A 22,561-nucleotide genomic window follows, 5' to 3' on the forward strand; every position below is an offset into this window, starting at 1 on the left:
GCACGAGCGTGCACGTGGAGCCAGGAGGGGGCGTGTCCCCGTGAAGCGTTGGCGTGCACGAGGCATGCGGATGTGCATGCCACACAAGAGCAGTAAGAAGCGGAGACGGCGGGACATTTGAGGAGTGTTCCCAGCGTGAGCTTCTGTCAGAAGCTGGATGGGACACACAGCAGCTGCAGCTGGGTGTGTGAGTCACTGTGGGTAGATGTTTACAGGCACTGACAGGTTCTGTTACTTTGGGATAACTGTGCTGTGTGTGATAAGCTGTTACAGCTTGACACAAGCTTTAAGTACACTAAAGTAAGTACCTCAAGTTTTCTTGTCTGGAGCAATGTCCTCCCGGAAAAGAAGTGGGGGGGGGGGGGGCACAGCGAGAAGGGGCACAAGTTTTCCTCCTTCAGGATTTGAAGATCCTAGCCGTGCATCCTCTGTGATGACCTCCCCTGAAGAGGCCAGAGACAACTGGCCAATCTGAGTCATTACAGTTGTCAGGCATAGTAGCCACATCTAGTGCTTCTGTCTCAGCCTATGTCACTAAGGACGATTTGGCATCCGCTTTAGCCAGCCTTGATAAAAATTGCTTGCATGATTGCTTCAGTGTCACAAGGAGGGAAAAAACGTGATCGATTTCCCCCCCCCCCCCCTCACATGAGACCCCCTTCCCCTCCCCTGTTTTAGTTCAGGATTGGGCAGAGGATATGGAAAAAGTAGCTGTAAATGGCTTAGAAGAAGGCCAAGCAGAGGATTTCACTTCTGGGGAGTCAGGGTGTGAGGAGCCATTCTCACCCTCTCAATCCCAATGATTGTTAATTCAGTCTCTCACTGAAATGGTCTGGTCTGGATTTAAGTCTTTCCTCAGTAGGCTCTTTACACCTTCCTCAAAATGCTCAGGCTTTTTCCTTACATCTGTTTTTATAGCAGATAGTATATGCTGATTGGGATCATCCTGATAGGATTTTTATTACTCCCAAAGGGTTTCTTTGTTATATCTTATGGAGGAAAAATTTGCAAGAAAATAGAGTAGGCCTTGCTTCTGTAAACAGAAATGTAACCTGTCCTGTAGAGAATAGCCAGGTTTTTTTATGATCCAGCTGATAAGAAATTGGAATCTTTACTAAAAGCTTTCTGCTATTGCAGGGTCTGCAATACAACTGGCAGTGGCAGCTATAGGAGTTTGTCAATCTTTGAAAGACCGTGTTAAACAGGTGTCCAGGAGTGTTCCTTCTCAGGGAGAGTCTTCTGAAGATTTAGTAGATTTACCTTGGGCTTTGTGTTTTTGCAGTAGATGATCTTAAGGGCAGGACTCCATACAGCAAATGCCATGGTTTGCTCTTCCGTCAGTTCATATGCGCAGAATCCTGTGGCTAAAAAGTTGGTCTGTGTAATTACCGTGTAAAAAAAAATTGCTAGCTGGCTTTCCCTTTCATGGGGAGTGCCTATTTGGTGATGATCTGGACAAATATAATCCAAAAGGTTTTTTTTTTGGGGGGGAGCGAGTGCATTTCTACCAGTTAAGATGAGAAGTAAATGTCCTTCTTTTAAGGTGTCTAACAGTCATATTCCCAGTATCTAGAGCCAAGCCTTCAGGTCAAGTGCAGAAGAAACCCTGGGCCCAGAGGCCTACCAAGCCTAGCTCTAAATCTACCTTGTGAAGGAACGCCCCCACTCAGTTGGTTGGGGGGAAGGCTACTACAGTTCTCGGATGCCTCGGTGGCAATAATTCATGACAACTGGGTTATTTCCACAGTCTCACAGGGGTACAAACTAGAATTTTGGGTGTTTCCTCATCCTTGGTTTGTAAGGTCAAACATACCTGCAGAGCCTCTAAAAAGAAGACCCTTCTTTCTGGCTGTGGACCATCTGAGGTCTCAAGCAGTGATTACAGAAATTCCGGACGATGAGAAATTCAGGGGTTTTTACTCAAATCTGTTTGTAGTCCCCAAGTTAAACAAAGATGTGAGACCTATTCTGGATCTCAAAGCTCTGAATCATTTCTTAAACATTCGCACATTCCAAATGGAGTCAATTCACTCAGTCATGGCCTCTGTTCAAGGAGGAAATTTCTAGCATTCATAGACATCAAGGATACATACCTTCACGTGCCAATTTTTCAGGCCCATCAAAGGTTTTTGTGCTTTGCGGTAGAAGAGCCAACATTTTAAGTTCGTGGCCCTGCCCTTCAGGCTAGCCACGGCTCCACGAGTGTTCACAAAAACCCTAGCTCCAGTTTAATGTCTCAAGTGATAGCAGTGGTAGGATACCTGGACGATCTATTACTTATAGACTGGTCGACTTCTAATGTGTTTTCCGGGCAGTTCAGTTCTTAGGACCTCTGGGTTGGATTCTGAATTTGGCAAAGTCAGCGTTGCAGCCAGTTCAGAGTCTAGAGTATCTGGGTTTCCTTGTGGACATAGTACAGGAAAGGTGTTTTTTTCCCGCCAAGAAAGGTTGTAGCCCTGATGGATCTGGTTTGAATCGTAAGAGGGGAAAAAGTATCCTTCTGTACGTCTTCGTATGAGGTTGCTAGGGAAGATGGTGTTCTCCATTCAAAGCAGTTTCTTATGCTCAATTCCATGCCAGACCTTTACAGAACAACATTCTGTCAGCCTGGAGCCAAAAGATCCAGGCCCTAAATTGTCGCATGTCTCTAGTACCGAGGGTATGTCAGAGTCTAGGTTGGTGGTTGGCAGCCAGGAATTTGGAGAGCAAGAAATCCTTTCTTCCAGTAGTCTGGAAGGTGATGACTAAAGATGCCAATTTCTCCAGCTGTGGAGCAGTTCTGGAGGAAACCAATGTCCAAGGGAAATCGTCCTGGTTAGAAAGGAGCTTCCCCATCAATATCTTGGAAATCCAAGCAGTTTGTTGGGCACTAGGGTAATGGACTCCCAGATTTCGGGGTTGCCCCATCAGGGTACAGTCAGTCAATGCCACGGCTGTGGCCTATATCAACCATCAGGGGGGCATCAATTTTTTCAATGCTGGGTACAAATTTGTGTCCAGGACCGCTCTGTCGGAATGGATGCCTTGGGTGAGTCCCTGGAAGCAGTTCTCCCTGATCTATGCATTTCCCCCGGTTCAGCTGTGGCCACGACTTCTGTGCAGGATTCAGGAAGAAGGGAAACCAATATTCCTGGTGGCTCCAGCTTGGCCCAGGAGGATTTGGTACACGCAAATTCTAAAGTTGGCAGTGGGAAGGCCATGGGTTCTCCCACTTCATCTGGACCTGCTCTCTCAGGGTCCGATATTACACCCTGCTTTACAATCTCTAAATTTGATGGTTTGGCTATTGAAGCCTTAATTTTGAGGGCGTGGGATATATCTGGTCCTGTAGTGTCTACTGTGATAAACGCTAGGAAACCAGTCTCTAGGGGCATTTATTACAGAGTCTTGCATTCCTTGGTGTGAGGCCAGGAAGTGGCATCCCCATAAATATATCATTGGGAGCATTCTAGCCTTCTTGCAAGTAGGGGTAGATATGTAGATATGAAGCTAGCTTTAGACACTATTAAAGTTCAAATTTCAGCCTTGTCAGTCTTTTTTCTTGCATTTAGGAAATTGGATGGATGGAAATCATCCTCTGTGAACATACTGTGCACAGCACAGAAATTAGCTTATCTATACCAGTGTTTCTCACCAGTTTTTTAATCAAGGCACTCTTTAAAATTATGCACAATCTCGAGGCATCCTATTCTACAATGTAAAAAACAAAGATAATCGTATAACATAACGCAGCAACATCCACACATATAGGACACCCAACATTAGAGGAAATTCATTCTTCCAAAGCAAACACCCCTTTTACACACTTGTACGGACTAGTATTACAGCCTTTCTCTTCTCTCTGTTTCTCTCCTTCACTCCACTAATGTGACCCCAGTGCTGACAGAGACGGTCAGGGAAGGTGTAAACAAGGATACTGTGCAGGCCCCAGAGGTCCCCCTTATTAACCTATAAAGTCATTGCTTGTTAGCACACCGGCTGCTGGAAGGTTGTAATGGTGCACAAAGAAAACCTGTGGCGTTGTGTAACTAAAAGGCAGGCTTTATCCACTTGCTGGCTTGCATACAATTTTTTGCGCAGCTTTTAGGCATTTTTCCAAGGCACCCTGATTGAAAAGGGCTGGTCAATACCATGTAGGAAAAAAAGAAAATAATTGAAAATGGGCCATTTATGTTGGGTACAAATGTGACCATGTTTTTAGAATTTGAATATTCTATAACTAGCAGCAACAAGCTTCTTCTTCAGTGACCTCCATTATATTGGACTTCACTGTTTTCTCACTAATGTGACCACATACAGGTGTGACTCGCCTGTCCTGAAAGTTTAATGAAATTGGCGCATGTGAAATCTTTCATTCTATCTGAGAACGTGCTGAAAAAACAGGTTTGTTATTGAACGCATGCTGTAAGTGTAAACTGGGGATTTTTTCTTTTTTTCCCTCACTTTCAGAGTTCTATAAGACAGCTACAACAGGAGCTTGCTGATGCTTTGAAGAAGCTATCTATGTCTGAGGCATCACTTGAAGTTATTACACGTTATCGAAATGACTTAGAAGAAGAGAAACAGCACCTACACAAAGAACTTGAAAAGTTCAGGACAAAGGTATGTAAAAGCTCTATTATGTTCTGGTCGACAATGATAACATGGGTGAATGTATTTCATGGTCCTTTTAGTCCTTAGGTATGGTTTAATTTATTGTCTGTTTTTTTCTGTAGATACAGGATCTAGAAGAGCAGTTTCTCCAGTCAGAGAGACGTAACCATCAGTTGAAAAATTTGTTAGATGATAAGGAGAGGGAAGTGATTGCAGCATTCCAAAAAGTGCAGGAACTTTCATCTGCAACAGCTGGCAGTGAAAAGTCAGTTAAACAACTGGAGGAACACATACAAAAGTAAGCTTTCTGATTTCACTTTCATTACTTATTTTATGATGATCTAGTCAGTTGCAATGTATTAATAAAATATGTATGCAAAAAATAAAGCTGACCATACACTGTTTTTTGTTTTTTCATTCAGCTTGCAGATTCCTCCATCCACAAACAAGACGGATGAAGGAATCCTTGCCATTCTGCCGGGACATTGTATTCTGACAGCAGAAGAATACACTGATCAGTGGCAGCAGCAGATTGGTTGCTGATTGAGGAAATGTTTCCAGCATGTCCCATCAACAGAAATGGATCAAACGATCTACATGTTTTGAACAAGGATGGCCACGCACTGATCAAAAGTGGTTTGGTTCCTGCTGTAACAGAGGAATTGTGATCAGTGTGTAGCCAACTTTAGCACCACTGCCTTTGTCACATTTGGGGAAGATTGCTCTTTATTTCCTGGCCTGGAGAAATGTCAGGAAGTTAGGGAACTTTCCTTCAATTGGGAAGAAATCCACATTTAAATTTTTGTTTACTGGAACAGGCATCCCCCTATGAAGGATATGTCTGCAAATATTACCAGTTTTTTTTTGTTTACATAGTACCTTTTTTTAGGATGTTTTAAAAAATTGTCTTTGATAGTAATCTTGCTTTTTTGGGATGACCATACATTTCCTGATTCCATACCAGCCTGCAATGATTGGGCAAGGATAAGGCCTTGTTGGGCTTTTCTAGTGGACCACAATCTGTTATAAAAGGCAATAATATATCTCAAAGTACTTTTTGAGGTGGGCTTTTTGATTACTTTTGTATCACCTCACCGTTACTCTAATGATTATACTGTTCCCCTGGACTCAAAAGCCCCATACCATAGAGCCAGTAGAGTCATATATTGTACTGGTAAGGGCTAAGAAGCAGCTGTATGCAAGTTACTAATACTGGCTCTGTAAAATTATGGCTATATTGTGCTATACACTGATGGCTAAAAGGGGAAAAAATGTATGATTTCCATGACCCTGCCCACGTACCCATTGACAGACTGCGCTCCTTTGTTTTTTGGGTATTGTGCTGACAGTGGGGATGTGTAAATACCTTTATTTTTTACGAAGACAGTACTGTATCTGTAGAGGACAATAACAAATGCTTCTGGCATTCTAGAGTGATCCTTATCATATCCGGAGAATTGAAGGAAAATCTCTGAGAGAGCCCATCCATCCCTATTCACGCAGTATGGTCTTTTTTTTCCCCCCAGGCTTGAAATTGAAAATGCCAAGATTGAAGCAACTGCAAAACAGCAGTCTGTACAGATTGAGACACTTCAGAAAGAACTACAGGAATCCATTTCTGTAAGTAACTCACAGCTCAGATTTTAGATAACATTAGAGGCAATCCACAGCTGCAACAATAGCTCACTGATTTCTAGGAACTGCTTTTGAAGGGAAGGAGATGGTGCAGTTCCCCTTTCCCCATGGACTGAATTATTACAATGCATAGTTATAACATTCGTATTTACAAGATGAGACTTTTGGCATACTAGAACACCTTCGATGGGTTAATATTGTGCAAAATATTTCCTATTTAGGAAAACTGTACTTTGAAATATGTTGGGGTGTGTGCATTCGTTTGTGTGCGTGTACGTTCATGCGTGTGTACACATTTTGTAGATACATATTTGTACACTCCTGATATCCTGACACATATTTTACAGATTCGGAATCGTCTAGAAGATTTAGTAACTGGTTTGCAAACATCAAAAATTGGTTTGGAAGAGAAGTTAAACCAGAATGTGAGTAGAGTTCTGTTCTGGGCTGCAATATATACTGCTATAGATAATGTTTACCAGCACAATTGTGCTCTTTTACTGCATTGCAATACTGGGCTGTTCTTGCCACACAAGAAAACAACGGGACAGGAATTCAATATGTGCTCTTATGTGCAACTATTTGTTTTCTTAACTGCTTTTACACCTAGGGCAATTATTTAATTTTTGCACACACATGGTAAAATCTGCATTTGTTGCTATGACTTAAAACACCCAAACAATTATGTTTTCTAAAACAGAGGCCCTGTAGCATAAACTGGTGGCAGTTGCAATTTTGTATGTTGAATCAGATTTGCACATATGTTTATCAAATTTATATTTTGAGGAACAAACACACTAAAATAAAGTTTAGTGCACACAAACGCAGCCAATTTTTGATAAAAATATAAAATGTGGGCTTGCGTCAAGTAAATGGGACACCAAACATGTCAAGCTTTAAAATTTCACAGTTCCATAAAATGATGAAAAGCTAAAGTACCCAAAACTGTCTATAACAACAATCCCGATTATTCCCAATTGCACACGTTCCTGGAAATAGCTGTTCGGTGTCAGTGAGTGCTGCAGAGACTATCAAAACTGGAAACCGTAGGCATTTGAAGCAGAAAATCTGTCACCACTGCACCAAAGATTCTCCAAAATGGTCCAAAGCTTTATTCAGCGGTCACAGCATGTTTACAAACGAAATGTGTTGGAGCCGCGCAGAGCCCATTCATCAGGCAAGTGTCCGCCGATGCCTGCTGAAGGGGCCCTATGTGTCTAAATAAAGCTTTTGACTAGTTTGGAGAATCCCTGGTGTGCTGGTGGCATATTTTCTGCTTCAAAACGGTCTATAGGCAGTTAGGCACCACTTCAAAAGTCCTTACAGGTTATCAATTTAGAGTTAGAATTTGTGAATAGTAGAATTGGAATTATTTCTCTCATGCCAGCCTGCGAACAACCAAATTATCCTGTCTAACAGTATGCGTTAAAAACAGGTTTAGTCTGCACACATTTGCAGATACATGTGTAAGCTACAGAGCCCCATCAAGGCACCCCGGTGTTTTCTGTAGTCCTAACTTTAAGATTTGAGAGCCTTCACAGTGGAAGCACATGCATTATAATGGATAGGCAGAGGGCAGGTGAGCCTGGAGGGAGCCCACCCCTCCTTAAAGGCACGAGGGCATACTGGACATCCAGCACATAGTTAGTATAGGTTTTAGAAGGGAGCAGTTTTAAGGTTGGTTATCGTTCCTGGAATTCTGCATTATTGGCTTCATGCTGTTAAGGCTATAACTGTACTATAAACCAACCGTTTTTAATGTACAATTGGCCAAAAAGTACAAAGGAATTGTGCGCATAGCTGTGCCTACTATCCTGAAACAAATAATAAAATACAGATTTTTAGAATTTGTGATGGAAGTGAGATGTACTGTAGATACCTTATGTTTAAGACTACTTTGCTTCATGTGACACTGTTGAAAGGCATCTAGAAAAGGTGCGTACATAAACAAAAGCCCATATATGCACTAGCAGCGCTAATACGCCCTTAATCCAAGAGCCGCGAATATAATGCTAAATTTTTGCAAGTTGTGATCTTAATCAATAATGTTCATTAAGGCTGGTCATGCAAAAATGGTGAAACAAAAGTCTCTCTTTCTCCAATGGAACCAAGTGTGAATGGTGTAGAATAGACGCAGGATACTCTCCTTCAATTTCACCAAAACCAAGAGCCTTCACCACACCGCCGTGCTCCCCCCTAGGCAGTAAACACGTACCCTTAATGATTAGGTCAAGCACTTTGAACAAAACCAGTGATCCTCCACTGTCCAGTGGCGATCCACCTTTTAATCCTGGTACCAGCTGGTTAAATGGGAATCAGCGCCTCCTCATCTCAGGTAGATTGCAGGGAGTTGTAGTCCCTCCGGACATTGGCTGTACCTGGCTCGGAGCGGAGCGCTGTGTATAGAACGACCTACTCTCCTGCCGGTCTCTGCTCACACTCAACTTGAGTTTGTTTCACCATTTTTTCATGACCAGCCTTAATGAACATTATTGATTAAGATCACAACTTTCAAAAATTTAGCATTATATTCGCCGCTCTTGGATTAAGGGCGTATTAGCGCTGCTAGTGCATATATGGGCTTTTGTTTATGTACGCACATTTTCTAGATACTATTTGACAATAAAGCAGCAGCTGTGTATGAATATTAGCTATTGGGATCCATTATCTTCACCCACAGGTGGCTTTTGCCATTATATCTTGGGATTGCATACCACATAAGCGCTGAGTGGGTTGGACAGGACCTCTGTCCTTGTTTTGCTCCTTTTTTGTCTACTGTTGAAAGGCAATCTCCTCTCAGCTGGTGATCTTAGAGTTCTAGTTTGTATTCTGTTCACCTTAACCTTTAATTTCTACCTTTCCCTACATTCCCACTTTTGTATGTTTCCTGCCTTTTTAATAAACTTCAAAATACCATTCACGCCAGCCAAGTAGCAGCCCAGTTACAGTTAGTGAACATTGAGAAATGTGTATTTCTGGGACCTTTAGGTATAAATCCCACAACTATCATGTTTTAAAAGTAGCCTTTATTGCAAGATAAATGGAGGCTGTTCTAACCATGCCTCCTAAAAATGTTGATTGACTTTTAGTAGAACTAGTGGCTTCATTAATTGACCCTAGCCTGGACGCATGCAGATTGGGAGTCCTGACCTCACTTGCTGCATGCTTGTCATGGATTCAGAAAACATTGGTGTCAGAGGAAGCCATTTTCAGAAAGGGATCAGTATAGGAAGCCTACATATTTGTTTCTCATTAAAGGCAAGGTCTTTCTTCTGCTAGTCGGGGTTGGTGTACCATATCAGAGGCAGACAAAGTTTTAACGCAGAGCTGAATTTTGCAGTATAAAAATGATTTAAGAATGATGGCTACGGTTTTGTATTATGTGTGAGTTTCGGTCCCATCTTCCTTTTTAAGTTGTGCAACTTACAAAATTCTTTAGTACACTATGCACACTAAAATATGTAAGAAATGTAATTGTATTCTATGAAAATAAATTCTGCTAAATAGGCCACTCTTGATGTATGTGTTTAATGATCTAGGTGCATAAGCAAACTGTGCTGTCGCAAAACGCACAAGACTCTCAGAATTTGTGGGAAGAAGAGCTGAAGTCACGGTCACGATTAGGCGTTCGCTTGGCAGAACTTGATCGATCAAACGCAGATTTAGTTGAACAGGTAAGTTACATCCTATTAAGCTTACTTTTTAAACCAATAATTACATAATAATTACGTGATTTTTTTTTGTATTTCTGCTAACATTCATTTTTAGGACAAACTTTTGGTTTTTAGTTTAACATTTTTCAAGATCTTTCAATTAATTGTAGGGCATTCCCAAAATGTTTTGGTTGTGTTACCTTTTCCAGAGTAATAGGGCTGCTAATAATAAATAACTGAATATAAACTGTTTTTCATTGGTATTTCTCATTAAATACTAAAGCGAAAATAATGGATATTTACATTAGGGGTTTATTATTCTTGTTGCTTTGTTTTTCCTGTTTATTGTTAAAGGTTGAAAGTGAGAAAAAGAAAGTGAGGAAATTGTTGGATCAGAAGAAGTCAATGGAGGAGCGCTTTGATCAAGAAATAAAGAGGAACAATGACTTGCAGCGTGAAATATCTGGGTATCCTGAAATCTTTTTACCAATGTGTTTTAAGGATGATGCAGTAAATCATAAATATAGACTTGTGCATCCAGTTAATAATTTAATGATCAATGCATTCACTAAATTGAAAGGCTCGCTTCACGGTCACTGCTGTCCTGAAAGAGTGGGTGCTCCCTTTCTCAAATTCACCATAAAAACTCTAGGAATTCTGTACACTCCCTTGCAACAGCAGTATACAATGGCGTGGCTCACAGCAGGGGTCTGGTGCCTCCCTGTTCTTCCTTTCAGGTGTAATCAGGTTCTAATTTTTGCCTGAATTCCGACCTAAAACAGAGCCAAGGACACACAAGACTCTTTTCCAGTGCAGACCGCAGACCCCCGAAGGAGTAAACTGGCTCAATTGAGAGCGGTCACACACTCCTGTTATGCGATGCGGGTAGACCTGCATTCCAATTCGCATAAGTGTGAATCCAGCCTTAAAAAGACACCTCTCCTCCTTTTACTCCGCCACCATGCACCCCCCTTGCGAAAGAATTCTAAAAAGAGTTGTGCCAAATGGCAGAGCCAGATCCTGCACAACCACTGCAGACATAGTATATGTAAAGCCAAAACCTTTTTTGGTTTCGGATACTATTGGGAAGAGTTGCAACCTCTGTCGGGTTTTACTATTGGGTGTGCAATTATGAAAGCTCCAAAAGATAGGCGGTCTGTTTACATCCGACGGCCCATAAAGGAGAGCTGCTGTGTTGGTATCCACTCTGTATAGGCGGAATGGACATGGACCAGCCATCTGCCTGCTCAGCAGGGACCAGCAGACAAATTCCCCACTGAGCAGGCGGACTCTTGGCAAGTCCACCCCGTGTGAAAAGGGCCTAATTGGGTCAGATGATGCCTTTTTTTTTTTTTGGATGTGAGCCATAAAACTTGCCATAGCTAGAGCTATTCAGGTGGAGCTACAATGCAAAGCTCAGAAAAGTATATACAGCCAGGAAGGAACTTGTTGTCGCAGAGGGTCTGGGTATGCTTTCCAGAAACACAGGGTCACATTGTGGGCCCACTCATAAGACGGTTTGCTGTTAAGGGTACTTCATACTGTTTTATTACATTTATTTATGATTTTTTGTATGTATCTGCCTATTTATCTGAACCTTGAAACTCTTTGCCCCATTAGATTGAAGAAACATTTAAAGACTATGAGGAAAAAATTAAAGGAGCTTGAAAATGGTGAAAAACAGCCAGTTAGTATGAAGGAAGGGTCCCACAGAGGAAATCCTGAAACAGACAGTGAAGTCCTCAAACTTAAGCAAAAGGTAATGCTCTCAGTTACTAATGCAGTCAGTCACCTGTGATCTACACCCTTTCATCCCAAACACTGGACTTGAACGGGTTCTCTTTTGCTGGACACTAAGCCCTGGTTCACAGTGATGCGTACAGAAAACACAGCAATTCCTGTGCGTTTTCCACTCCCTATAGCAATTGCACTGTTCATACCATCTGCTAAAAATTACAAGTTAACGACACCCCAAAAGCAGGTCGCAAAAAGCAGCGCGTTTACCTGAACCTGATGCATGAGTGTGTAAACACCTATGCAATCCAGTGCAAGCAAAAAAAAAAAGCTGCCTGAACCTTTTTCATGCATGTTGCAATGCTATCTGCGCCATTCAAAATGAATAGCCTCAAATCGCACTGCACAGAATCGCATGTCATTTGCTAGGAATGTGGTGCGATTCCTGTGAGAATCGCATGCGCTGTGCAGTGTGAACCAGGGCTAAATCACACCGTGCTAATGCAAATTCTGCAGATAGTGCTCATGTCTTTCCTAGCCAATAAAATCAGTGAATATCCAACTGAGAGAGAACCATGCCAACATAACCTCTCATTTCATAGGACATATTAGGAAAGAAGGAAAGAAACAGTTACATTTTGCTTTTCGCTGAGCTTCTCTTATTCTCAGTTTCAGCAATTAGCCTCCTTGTGTTTTATATTGTTTTGTTGTATTCTTATACTTTGCTCAGATTGAAGATCTTTCCTCACATTTGGAAAGAGAATCCCGCAAATACATTCAATTTGAGGCTTCAAATCGTGACTTACATGAACAGTTATCTTCAATGAGGGCTTTGCACAAGAATCATGAACGATTAGAGAGAAGCAAGAGGCAATTGGAAGAAGAAGTGGCTGAGCTCAGAAGACACATTGGTTCAAGTAAAATGGATCAAAGTTACATGGAGCAATATAAAAGAGAAATTGATGAGAGGAGCAGGCAAGAATTACGACAAAAGCTGGAGGAGGTCAATATGTTCCTACAGGTATACAACCACTTACGCAAATGTATAGCAGTTTAGATTGCATAATAATTTGTTCCCTTTAAAGTGGTATTAAACCTGAAACAAACATTATATTGCAGCTTGCCATTTCTTAGATGTAATGGTTGTATTAGTTGCCAATTTTAGGCTTTCTTTCTTCTATTTCCATCTGGTGATTCAGCCAGTAATTTGTTCTTTTTCAACAGAAATTTTCTCTTGCAGTTACCAGAGACAGACCATTTAATGCTAGCAGCTTAAAATGATCAGCTTTTATTTATTTATGTAAAACCATTATTCCAAAAGGGAAAATAAAATGTTTTGCTGTAAATAAAGTATTAGCTAGAGTTCAGCTCCAATTTGTCAGTGTATTTAAATCTGCTAGTACACTCCCCTTGCCACAGACTGACAGTGCTGCTGTCCAAATCTGCCTTCTGTACTCATTCATCCAGAGTGATGTCTGTATAATACTAGCCAAATCACCAGGGGAAAAAAAGCTTAAAAAAACCTAATACAGCCAACACATCTAATGATTAATAAGGTGCAATATATTAGGTTTTTGGTTTGGGGTTTTATACTTACTTTAATATTAAGCTGTTTGGTTTGTTTACTACAGAGGTGCGCTAAGGGTTTGAAATTACTAAAACTTAAGAGTGCAGAATCTGGTGCAGCTCTGCATAGAAACCAATTAACCTCTAGTGTTTTTTTTTTATTTTGTCTCCACTTAATTGAACAAGCTGAAGTTGGAAGCTGATTGGATACCATGCACATCTGCACCAGATTTTGCTCTCTCTAGTTTTAGTTATCAACCCCTAAGGGCTCTTTCACACAGCCCGTCCGTTGGACGGACTCCGTTTATCTTAGTGGGGGATCGATCCGCCGATCCCCCGCTGAGCAGAAGGATGACAGCTGTTCTCTGCACTGTGTGCGGAGACACAGCTGTCAGTTCCCCATACATCTCTATGGGGGAATCGGATGGGAACGGACCGTCGGTCCGTTCTCATCCGATCCGCTGGATGGATGGAAAATAGGGTTTCCATCCGTCCAGATTTGACAGATCGGATGTCAGCGGACATGTCTCCGCTGACATCCGATGCCCCATAGGAATGCATGGGGGGACCGTTCAGATGCGCCAAAAAACGGACAGGTGGATCTGAACGGTCCGCCTATGTGAAAGGGGCCTAAGCATTTAGAAGTTTTATGACACTGCCTAGAATGTGCAGTCTTTTATAGATTCTGGGAGTTGAATAGGTAATAGGTAGGTATAGGTAAAGCAGAAGCCTGGTCCAGTTTTAGCTGCTCACAATGTTCAGGGGACTGAAGATTTGCCAGCATGTCACAATGCAGACGTCTAAAATAGCTTCTCTGCAAAAACAAGACAAAAATGGCAGAGGAAGGGGGAAATAAATGAAAAATAACTTTTTTTTTTTAGTTTCTTTATTAAGAAACACAAGCCAAATTAGTCTTAGTTAATTTAAAGAAGACCTGAAGGCAAAACTTTTTTCTTTAATTTTGGTAAAAGTGTTTTGCCCTTGGGGATATTTCCCTTCACTTCTTTAGTCCCATAACCAAAACAGGAAGAGAGAGAAAATCCCTGCAAAGTGAGGGAATTACCCGTTGTCACAAGGGTTACCAGAGCTAGCTTCCCCATTGGATATATTCCCTTCTATTCCTGTTCTAGTGACAGCCCAAAATTTGGGACTTTCTTTCAGCGAGAACATTAAACAGGCCAAATGGAGAGAGTGAATCTATCTAATGAGGGCACAGACAGCAATAAAAACATGACATATGTTCTAATCCCTCCCCACTCTATCCAAAGCGATCAAAAGGGTTCCTTTTAGTTATATATGTAAGTTAACTGTGCAGTTATCTTACAATGTACATGTCGTCATACTTTCTCAGAAGCACTATCTTCCCACTGAGCAGGTATTGGAAAAATTAGTAAATGGACCCAGATGGTAACTGTATATATTTTTTTCAGACGCAAGCTGCATCAAAAGATAAGTTAGAACAATTGAGAGCTGAAAATGACACTACAGTCAAGAATCAGCTAGAACATAGAATTCAAGACCTCGAATCTGAGCTAAACAAAATTAAGAATATACAGGAAGAAAATATGAGCCAGAAAGACTCCACTCTCACAGAGCTTACTAGGATCAAAGACATGTATGCTGAAGAGCAGAAGACTAGAAAATCATTGGCTTCAAAGCTAGAAAGGTAAGCAACTCTGGAGATATCAGTGAGGAAAATGTGTTCTTTATAGCTAGTATAGAACAGAAATTTCCAATATAACAAGATTGGATGTGAGAATCAGTTTATAATATCTCAATGCTTCTTGCATCTGCAGACTGAATAATCTGCCTTGAATGCTTTCAATGAGAAATGTATATTGTATCTGTTTAACAAATATATGTAAGTTCATTGTGTAATTGTTATCCTTGCTTGTAGGAAGGTGAATAACATTTATTATCTTCCATAACTAGAACTAGAATTAAAGGAGTGTGTTTTTTGACCACTTTTGCATAAAGTATAATTTTTTTTTTATTTTTACAGAGCAAATGAAAGGCTTGCAGAAGTCAATGCCAAGCTACTTAATGAACGGCAAAGGAGTAAATCCTTATTTGCAAGCAGTTTTCTGAATGGAAGTCTAAATGGAAACCCTCTTTTGGATACAAGTTCTCTTGGAGGTCTTGGTAGTAATCCAGGTCTGAACCGAAGTCTAGGACTTGGAGGGGGTTTTCTCAACCCAGTCGGGAGTGGTTTTAGTGCTAATGAAATGGGAGCTTACTTTGTAAAGGTTAGTTGCATTTATGATTTTGTTACTTTGCGCCTGTAAGATTTACGTTTTTCATTTGAACCTAATTTAAAGTGATAACGGATGGCCATGCAGATTGGTATCAACCAAAAGAGGTATTAATGTTATTACATGACTGCAGCAAACCTAAAGAAACAATCCTACAGTATCTCCCAAAAGTGAGTACACCCCTAATATTTTATTATATCTTTTCATGTGACAACACTGAAGAAATGACACTTTGCTACAATGTAAAGTAGTGAGTGTACGCCTTGTATAACAGTGTAAATTTGCTGTCCCTTCAGAATAACTCAACACACAGCCATTAAAGTCTAAACCTCTGGAAACTAAAAGCGAGTACACCCCTAAGTGAAAATCTTGGGCATGGAGTTCACCAGAACGTCACAGGTTGCCATTGGAGTCCTCTTCCACTGCTCCATGACGACTTCACTGAGCTGGTGGATGTTAAAGACCTTGCGCTTCTCCACTTTCCGTTTTGAGGATGACCCACAGATGCTCAAAAGGGTTTAGGTCTGAAGACATGCTTGTCCAGTCCATCACCTTTACCCTCAGCTTCTTTAGCAAGGCAGCGGTCATCATGGAGGTGTTTTTGGGGTCGTTATGTTGGAATACAGCATTGTGGCCCAGTCTCTGAAGGGAGGGGATCATGCTCTGCTTCAGTATGTCACAGTACATGTTGGCATTCATGGTTCCCTCAATGAACTTTAGCTTCCCAGTGCCAGCAGCACTCATGCAGCCCCAGACCATGACACTCCCACCACCCTGCTTGACTGTAGGCAAGAGACACACTTGTCTTAGTACTCCTCACCTGGTTGCCGTCACACACGCTTGACACCATCTGAACCAAATAAGTTTATCTTGGCCTCATCAGACCACAGGACATGGTTCCAGTAATCCATGTCCTTAGTCTGCTTATCTTCAGCAAACTGTTTGCGGGCTTTCTTGTGCATCATCTTTAGAAGAGGCTTACTTCTGGGACAACAGCCATGCAGTCCAATTTGATGCAGTTTGCAGCGTATGGTCTGAGCACTGACAGGCTGACCCCCCACCCCTTTAACCTTTGCAGCAATGCTGGCAGCACTCATACGTTTATTTCTCAAAGACAACCTCTGGATATGATGCGGAGCACGTGCACGCAACTTCTTTGGTCGACCATGGCAAGGCCTGTTCTGAGTGGAACCTGTCCTGTTAAACCGCTGTATGGTCTTGGTCATCATACTGCAGCTCAGTTTCAGGGTCTTGGCAATCTTCTTTTAGCCTAGGCCATCTTTATGTAGAGCAAAAATTTGTTTTTCCAGATCCTCAGAGCTCTTTGCCATGAGGGGCCATGTTGAGCTTCCAGTGACCAGTACGAGAGAGTGAGAGCAAATTTAATACCCCTGCTCCCCATTCACACCTGAGACCTTGTAACACTAACGAGTCACATGACATCGGGAAGGGAAAATGGCTAATTGGGCCCAATTTGAACATTTTCACTTAGGGGAGTACTCACTTTTGTTGCCAGCGGTTTAGATATTAATGGCTGTGTGTTGAGTTATTCTGAAGGGACAGCAAATTTACACTGTTATACAAGCTGTACACTCACTACTTTACATTGTAGCAAAGTGTCATTTCTTCAGTGTTGTCACATGAAAAGTTATAATAAAATATTTACAAAAATGTGAGGGGTGTACTCACTTTTGTGAGATACTGTAGGTGTGCACAGCCTATTGCATTAGGGTGTGCACCCCAAAGCTCAAACGCAGAGCCCCTATGCTATGCCCCACAGCCATTGCAGAAATTATAGAGGACAAAGCACATGTGATCCTTAACTTTTTTTAGATTTATTTATTTATTTATTTATTTTTAACTGCCTTGGTGGGGGCTTTGGTGAAATATCCAGCGTCAAAACAGACCCGTGATGTCTTACATTTAAGACTGAGAAAAGGACTGAGGACATAGATTCATCAGCCCCTTTTTCTGCAGATGAATAAATAGGAAGTTTGTACAGGCTTCCTATTCACAAACTGAATCCTACTAACACCGTTTACTATGCTTCAGCAACAAATGGGCACAGGAGCAATTAGTACTGATCGCTCAAGGTGTTCATTCAGAAAAGGAATATGTGATTTATCGGCCCCTTCCCCCACTCTCCATCCTGAAAAATCCCCCTGGGTGCCCAACGCCACAGGAGAAGGGGGCCCGGACAGAAGGAGAATGGGGGCACAGATGCTAGAACTGATCTCCCTGCAGCACAGCCAGAGGGAGAGGAGGAGAAGCGGACAACGCTGCAGGGCGAGGAACAAGAGGATCGGTGTCTGCAAAAAGTGATTAGGGTGTGCCCAGGCACATCTGGCGCACAATGTGCGCAGGCCACATTGGGTGATTTTTTCCTGCCATCACTCACGAGGGTGAAGCAGAAAACTGTTGGCAGCCTTTTCTCTGGGGTGTGTCTACCACAAAGGTTGTCCTGAGATAAGATGTTCCAGCACTATCCGTCCACCCCACACTCCTTTCCTTTTCCCACATGCCTCACAACTCCATAGCCATAAACTGGAATGCTTGCCTCACTATAGTGATCAGTTCATGCTTTAATGCCTGTCCTTTCTGTAGTGTCCAAAGACAACTTAATAGCCCTATGACTTTTCAGAGAATGGTGGTTTTAACATTTGCTTCCCATTTGATTGCATTACTGGCATGTCATTTTTCAAAATGTCACAGTGCTTATGTAATATATATGAGCAGGGTTTCGCTTTGACAGAAAAAAAACAGAGCAATGGTAAAGGATTACCCCTAAAGTCACCAACATGGGAAAGATTATTTGCATAGGCTAAACTGCATTCTTAGTCTTCCATGTATGTTACCGTATTGCCTTACTGATGAGATGTTCTAACCCATCCCTATGCTATGCAAAACAATAAAAATAAAAATGTGGCGGTTTTGAAGCTCTGCAGGAAGCAGTGATGTTTGCAAAACTGATCCATTGGGTTATTTGGCAAATGTAAACCCCCTTTAACAATAGGGTGTATTTGAACTGAACTTTGTGCGGTAAATGTAAGCTTTGTTCTAAATTTGTGTATACAGTGTGCATAAGGTTGTTGATACTCACCAGCAGTGCAAATATTTATTCCAGATGCAGCAGGAGCTGGAAAAGAATATCACTAAAGAACTGGACCAAGGTAGGAACACTTATTTTTTGAAAATGAATTATTAGTTGCTGCTGTCATTTTTGAAATTTCTTTTTTTTTTTTTTTTAAAACATGTGAAGGCAGAGCATCACACACTATTAGGGCATGCTAATGAAATTGGTAGCTTGAATCCTAGCTTAAAGTCAAATCCCTTATTAAAAAAAAATAAATAAATGCATATTTTTTTGCAGCTAAAATAAAATGTGCATTTATTATTTTTTGTTGCAGGAGTCTGTAAAGCATTGCACCAGCTATCAGCAAATTTCTGGTGCCATGCAGGTCTCCTGTAGATTTGTCAGTGTATCGGCTTGCTTGTACCTCGTACAAGGAAACCGATACATTCTGACAGGAAGACTCAATGAACTACCACAGTGCCATGGGTAGTTCATTGAAAACTACAGGCCGACAGCCGCAAAGGCGGCCAGACCTTGTTGTTTTCAATTCACAGAGGACTGTGAATGAATGACATGACATGACCGGTTGGGATCCCTGATCTGCTGTCAGTCACGGGGCCAGTACATTCAGGATATGGGTGTAAAATGTTATGAAATGTGAACTTATCCTTTAACAGGTTATGTTAGTTGCATACGTTTGTAAATACATGAAGTATTAACTTTTTATCATCCTATGAAATCCAGTCATGTTTCAAACAATTGACCACATTACGCATGGGATGGAATAACATAGGGAGGCTGGATATTGCAAGAAATCATTTTATTAAATTGTATTCAAATAAAGTTGCTGCTTAACATTGAAAAATGTATGTAGTGAAATGATGGAAGTCAATTTCTGAATATCTGACACTTCTGTTATAATGGAGATACTCCTGCCTGGTGCGCTTTCATTGTGGGAGATGATCTCCAGCCTGGTACCCTTCCATTGTGGGAGATGATCTCCAGCCTGGTACCCTTCCATTGTAGGAGATGATCTCCTGCCTGGTACCCTTCCATTGTAGGAGATGATCTGCCTGGTACCCTTCCATTGTAGGAGATGATCTCCTGCCTGGTACGCTTCCATTGTAGGAGATGATCTCCTGCCTGGTACCCTTCCATTGTAGGAGATGATCTCCTGCCTGGTACGCTTCCATTGTAGGAGATGATCTCCTGCCTGGTACGCTTCCATTGTAGGAGACGATCTCCTGCCTGGTACGCTTCCATTGTAGGAGATGATCTCCTGCCTGGTACGCTTCCATTGTAGGAAACAATCTCCTGCCTGGTACGCTTCCATTGTAGGAGACGCTCTCCTGCCTGGTACGCTTCCATTGTAGGAGACGATCTCCTGCCTGGTACGCTTCCATTGTAGGAGACGATCTCCTGCCTGGTACGTTTCCATTGTAGGAGATGATCTCCTGCCTGGTACGCTTCCATTGTAGGAGATGATCTCCTGCCTGGTACGCTTCCATTGTAGGAGATGATCTCCTGCCTGGTACGCTTCCATTGTAGGAGATGATCTCCTGCCTGGTACGCTTCCATTGTAGGAGATGATCTCCTGCCTGGTACGCTTCCATTGTAGATGATCTCCTGCCTGGTACCCTTCCATTGTGGGAGATGATCTCCTGCCTGGTACCCTTCCATTGTGGGAGATCCTACAGGGAGGATGAGGTCAGTATAGTGAATACTTTTTAAGCTACTGCTCTGATGACTAGAACTTTGAATCAAATTAGCAGTAAAACAGCTTGGAGTTGTACCTTATTATTCTCTTTGTTTTTAAAGCAAATGCAGAACTGGATACCGGATGTGCCAGAGTCTCTCCTGTGGGTTCAACAGGCGGTTCCATGAGAAACCTAAGCAATGACCAGGACCTCGTTTCCCAAGCAAGACAGCAATATCTGGAGGTCTTAAAGAAAAATTACAAAATTTAAACACTACTAGAACATTTTAAACTTGAAATTGTTTACAGTAAAGATAAATCTTAATGTGAAAATGTTTTAATGCTGTCTTAGCCAGTCATCTGGTTTGCAAAGGCGCACAATGCACTTGCACTCAAATCACATCACTTAAGGACTTAACAGAGCCGTGATGAATTGTTTTTATATTGTTTTTTATTTATGTATTTATTGTGTTTTACTATACTCCTTCCATTGAACCACTACTACCGACTAAGTGTCAACTCTGAATAGTGTTTCATAATGTGGTTCATATTGTTCTAGGGTACAGCTACATTTGGGAAGCATCACTACATAACTGATGAAAAATACATAATACATCCCAGTGGTTTTTTAGGGGACCTATTCACTTTTCAGTGAAAAAAACTGACAACAAGCAGCATTTTTTGCACACTTACTGCAGGCTAAAAGAACTATATTGTTTTTTAATGATTTTTAGGTATACCTGTAAAAGAGATTTACTTAATGAAAATATTCTTGCCAGTATGTGTTTAATTTTGTAAAAAAATAATAATAATCTTGATTCTATGCATAGTTTTTAATTGTATGTAGGGAAGCCAGCATATTTGCTATCGATGTATGAAGACTCCGCTCCCTACCTTGCAGTGATACACATAGTTATGTTTTAAAGTAAACCTTTCTGAAGAGAAATATGGCGGCTGCCATTGACTTCCTTCTGAAAATATTAATTGCCTGGCCATTATGCTAACCCACGTTGGTTTTTCAGTATTTTCAGGCTCACTGATTTAGAACAAGTAAACGTATCCAGAAAGAAGTTCATACATGTTCCAGGTCAGTGACTAAAGCCCCTGAAGTAAAATGGTCAACTTGAGAGCCAAGCATTGGCAGAATGGGAAGTCGGAAATGGCATCCTCCCTGCTTCTCTCAAAGTTTCCTTTGAAGCTAAAATACAGGCAAAAGTTTTTTGATTGCCATTTATGTCCTTGTTATGAAGATTTTCTTTCACTTCTTGTCCTGTCAGACAGAACAGGAAGTGATAGGGAAATCATAATGGGGGCAGAGACTGCATTAAAAACCTGATGGGGATTCTAACTCTTTCTAGTCTATCCAGAATTTAAAAAAACACATTTTATTTCTAATTGGACTTTAATGCTTTTGTTCACAATGCAAGTCTGAGTGGAACAACTCATTGAAAAAGATGTACTCAAAGGCAAATATCTTATCTTGCAAAATCTGGTGCAGCTGTGCAGAGAAACCAATCAGTTTCCAGGTTTTTATTGTCAAAGCTTAACCACTTAAGCCCCGGAGGATTTGGCTGCTCAAAGACCAGGGCCTATTTTGCATTTCGGCACTGCTAGACTTTAACGGACAATTGCGCGGTCGTGCGACGCTGTACCCAAATGAAATTGACATCCTTTTTTTCCCACAAACAGAGCTTTCTTTTGGTGGTATTTGATCACCTGTGCGATTTTTACTTTTTGCGCTATAAACAAAAAAAGAGCGACAATTTTTAAAAAATAACAATATTTTTCACATTTTTTTTATATGAAATTCCCCCCCCCAAAAAAATGTAAAAATCTAAATTTTTTAACATTTTAGGCCAATTTGTTTTCTGCTACATATGTTTGGTAAAAAAAATTGCAATAAGCGTATTTTGATTGGTTTGCGCAAAAGTTATTACGTTTACTAAGGGAAAGATTTTTGTCTTTTTTTTTTTTTTAACGAGTAATGGCGGCGATCGGCGATTTTTTTTTTTTTTTTTTGCGGGACTGCGACATTGCGGCGGACAGATCGGACCCTTAACTGACCTTTTTGACACTTTTGGGGGTACCAGTGACATTACTACAGTAATCAATGCTATACATATGCACTGTTACTGTAAAAATGACACTGGCAGGGAAGTGGTTAACTTTATTGGTGATGCAGGGGTTAAGTGTGTCCCTAGGGGCGTGCTTCTAACTGTAAAGGGGTGTGGCTAGTGATGTAACCACAGAGACATACAATCCTACACAGCAGGATCATATGATCTCTGCAGTTACATCAGGGAGGATGACAGGCAGCTTTGTTTACATTAGCCGCCTGCCTTTCGCCCTCGCGGACATT

General features: G+C 41.4%; 1 protein-coding gene across 2 annotated transcripts in view; it reads left to right on the top strand.

Moving 5' to 3' along the window:
- ANKRD26 (ankyrin repeat domain containing 26) overlaps positions 1-21,379 on the top strand; it is a 141,557-nt gene extending 120,178 nt beyond the window's left edge. For both annotated transcript variants that reach the window (XM_082254066.1, XM_082254067.1), the window contains 12 exons: positions 4,450-4,602; positions 4,716-4,891; positions 6,120-6,213; positions 6,576-6,653; positions 9,768-9,902; positions 10,236-10,348; positions 11,502-11,640; positions 12,346-12,636; positions 14,612-14,847; positions 15,184-15,427; positions 18,558-18,603; positions 20,325-21,379. In XM_082254066.1, the coding sequence (XP_082110192.1) occupies positions 4,450-4,602; positions 4,716-4,891; positions 6,120-6,213; positions 6,576-6,653; positions 9,768-9,902; positions 10,236-10,348; positions 11,502-11,640; positions 12,346-12,636; positions 14,612-14,847; positions 15,184-15,427; positions 18,558-18,603; positions 20,325-20,473 (1,854 nt within the window). In that variant the 3' untranslated portion in view covers positions 20,474-21,379. The remainder of the gene's footprint in view (positions 1-4,449; positions 4,603-4,715; positions 4,892-6,119; positions 6,214-6,575; positions 6,654-9,767; positions 9,903-10,235; positions 10,349-11,501; positions 11,641-12,345; positions 12,637-14,611; positions 14,848-15,183; positions 15,428-18,557; positions 18,604-20,324) is intronic.
- The last annotated feature ends 1,182 nt before the right edge of the window (positions 21,380-22,561 follow it).

The sequence above is a fragment of the Pelophylax lessonae genome (genome assembly GCF_965119305.1).
Source record: "Pelophylax lessonae genome assembly, chromosome: 4".
Lineage (NCBI taxonomy): Eukaryota > Metazoa > Chordata > Amphibia > Anura > Ranidae > Pelophylax > Pelophylax lessonae.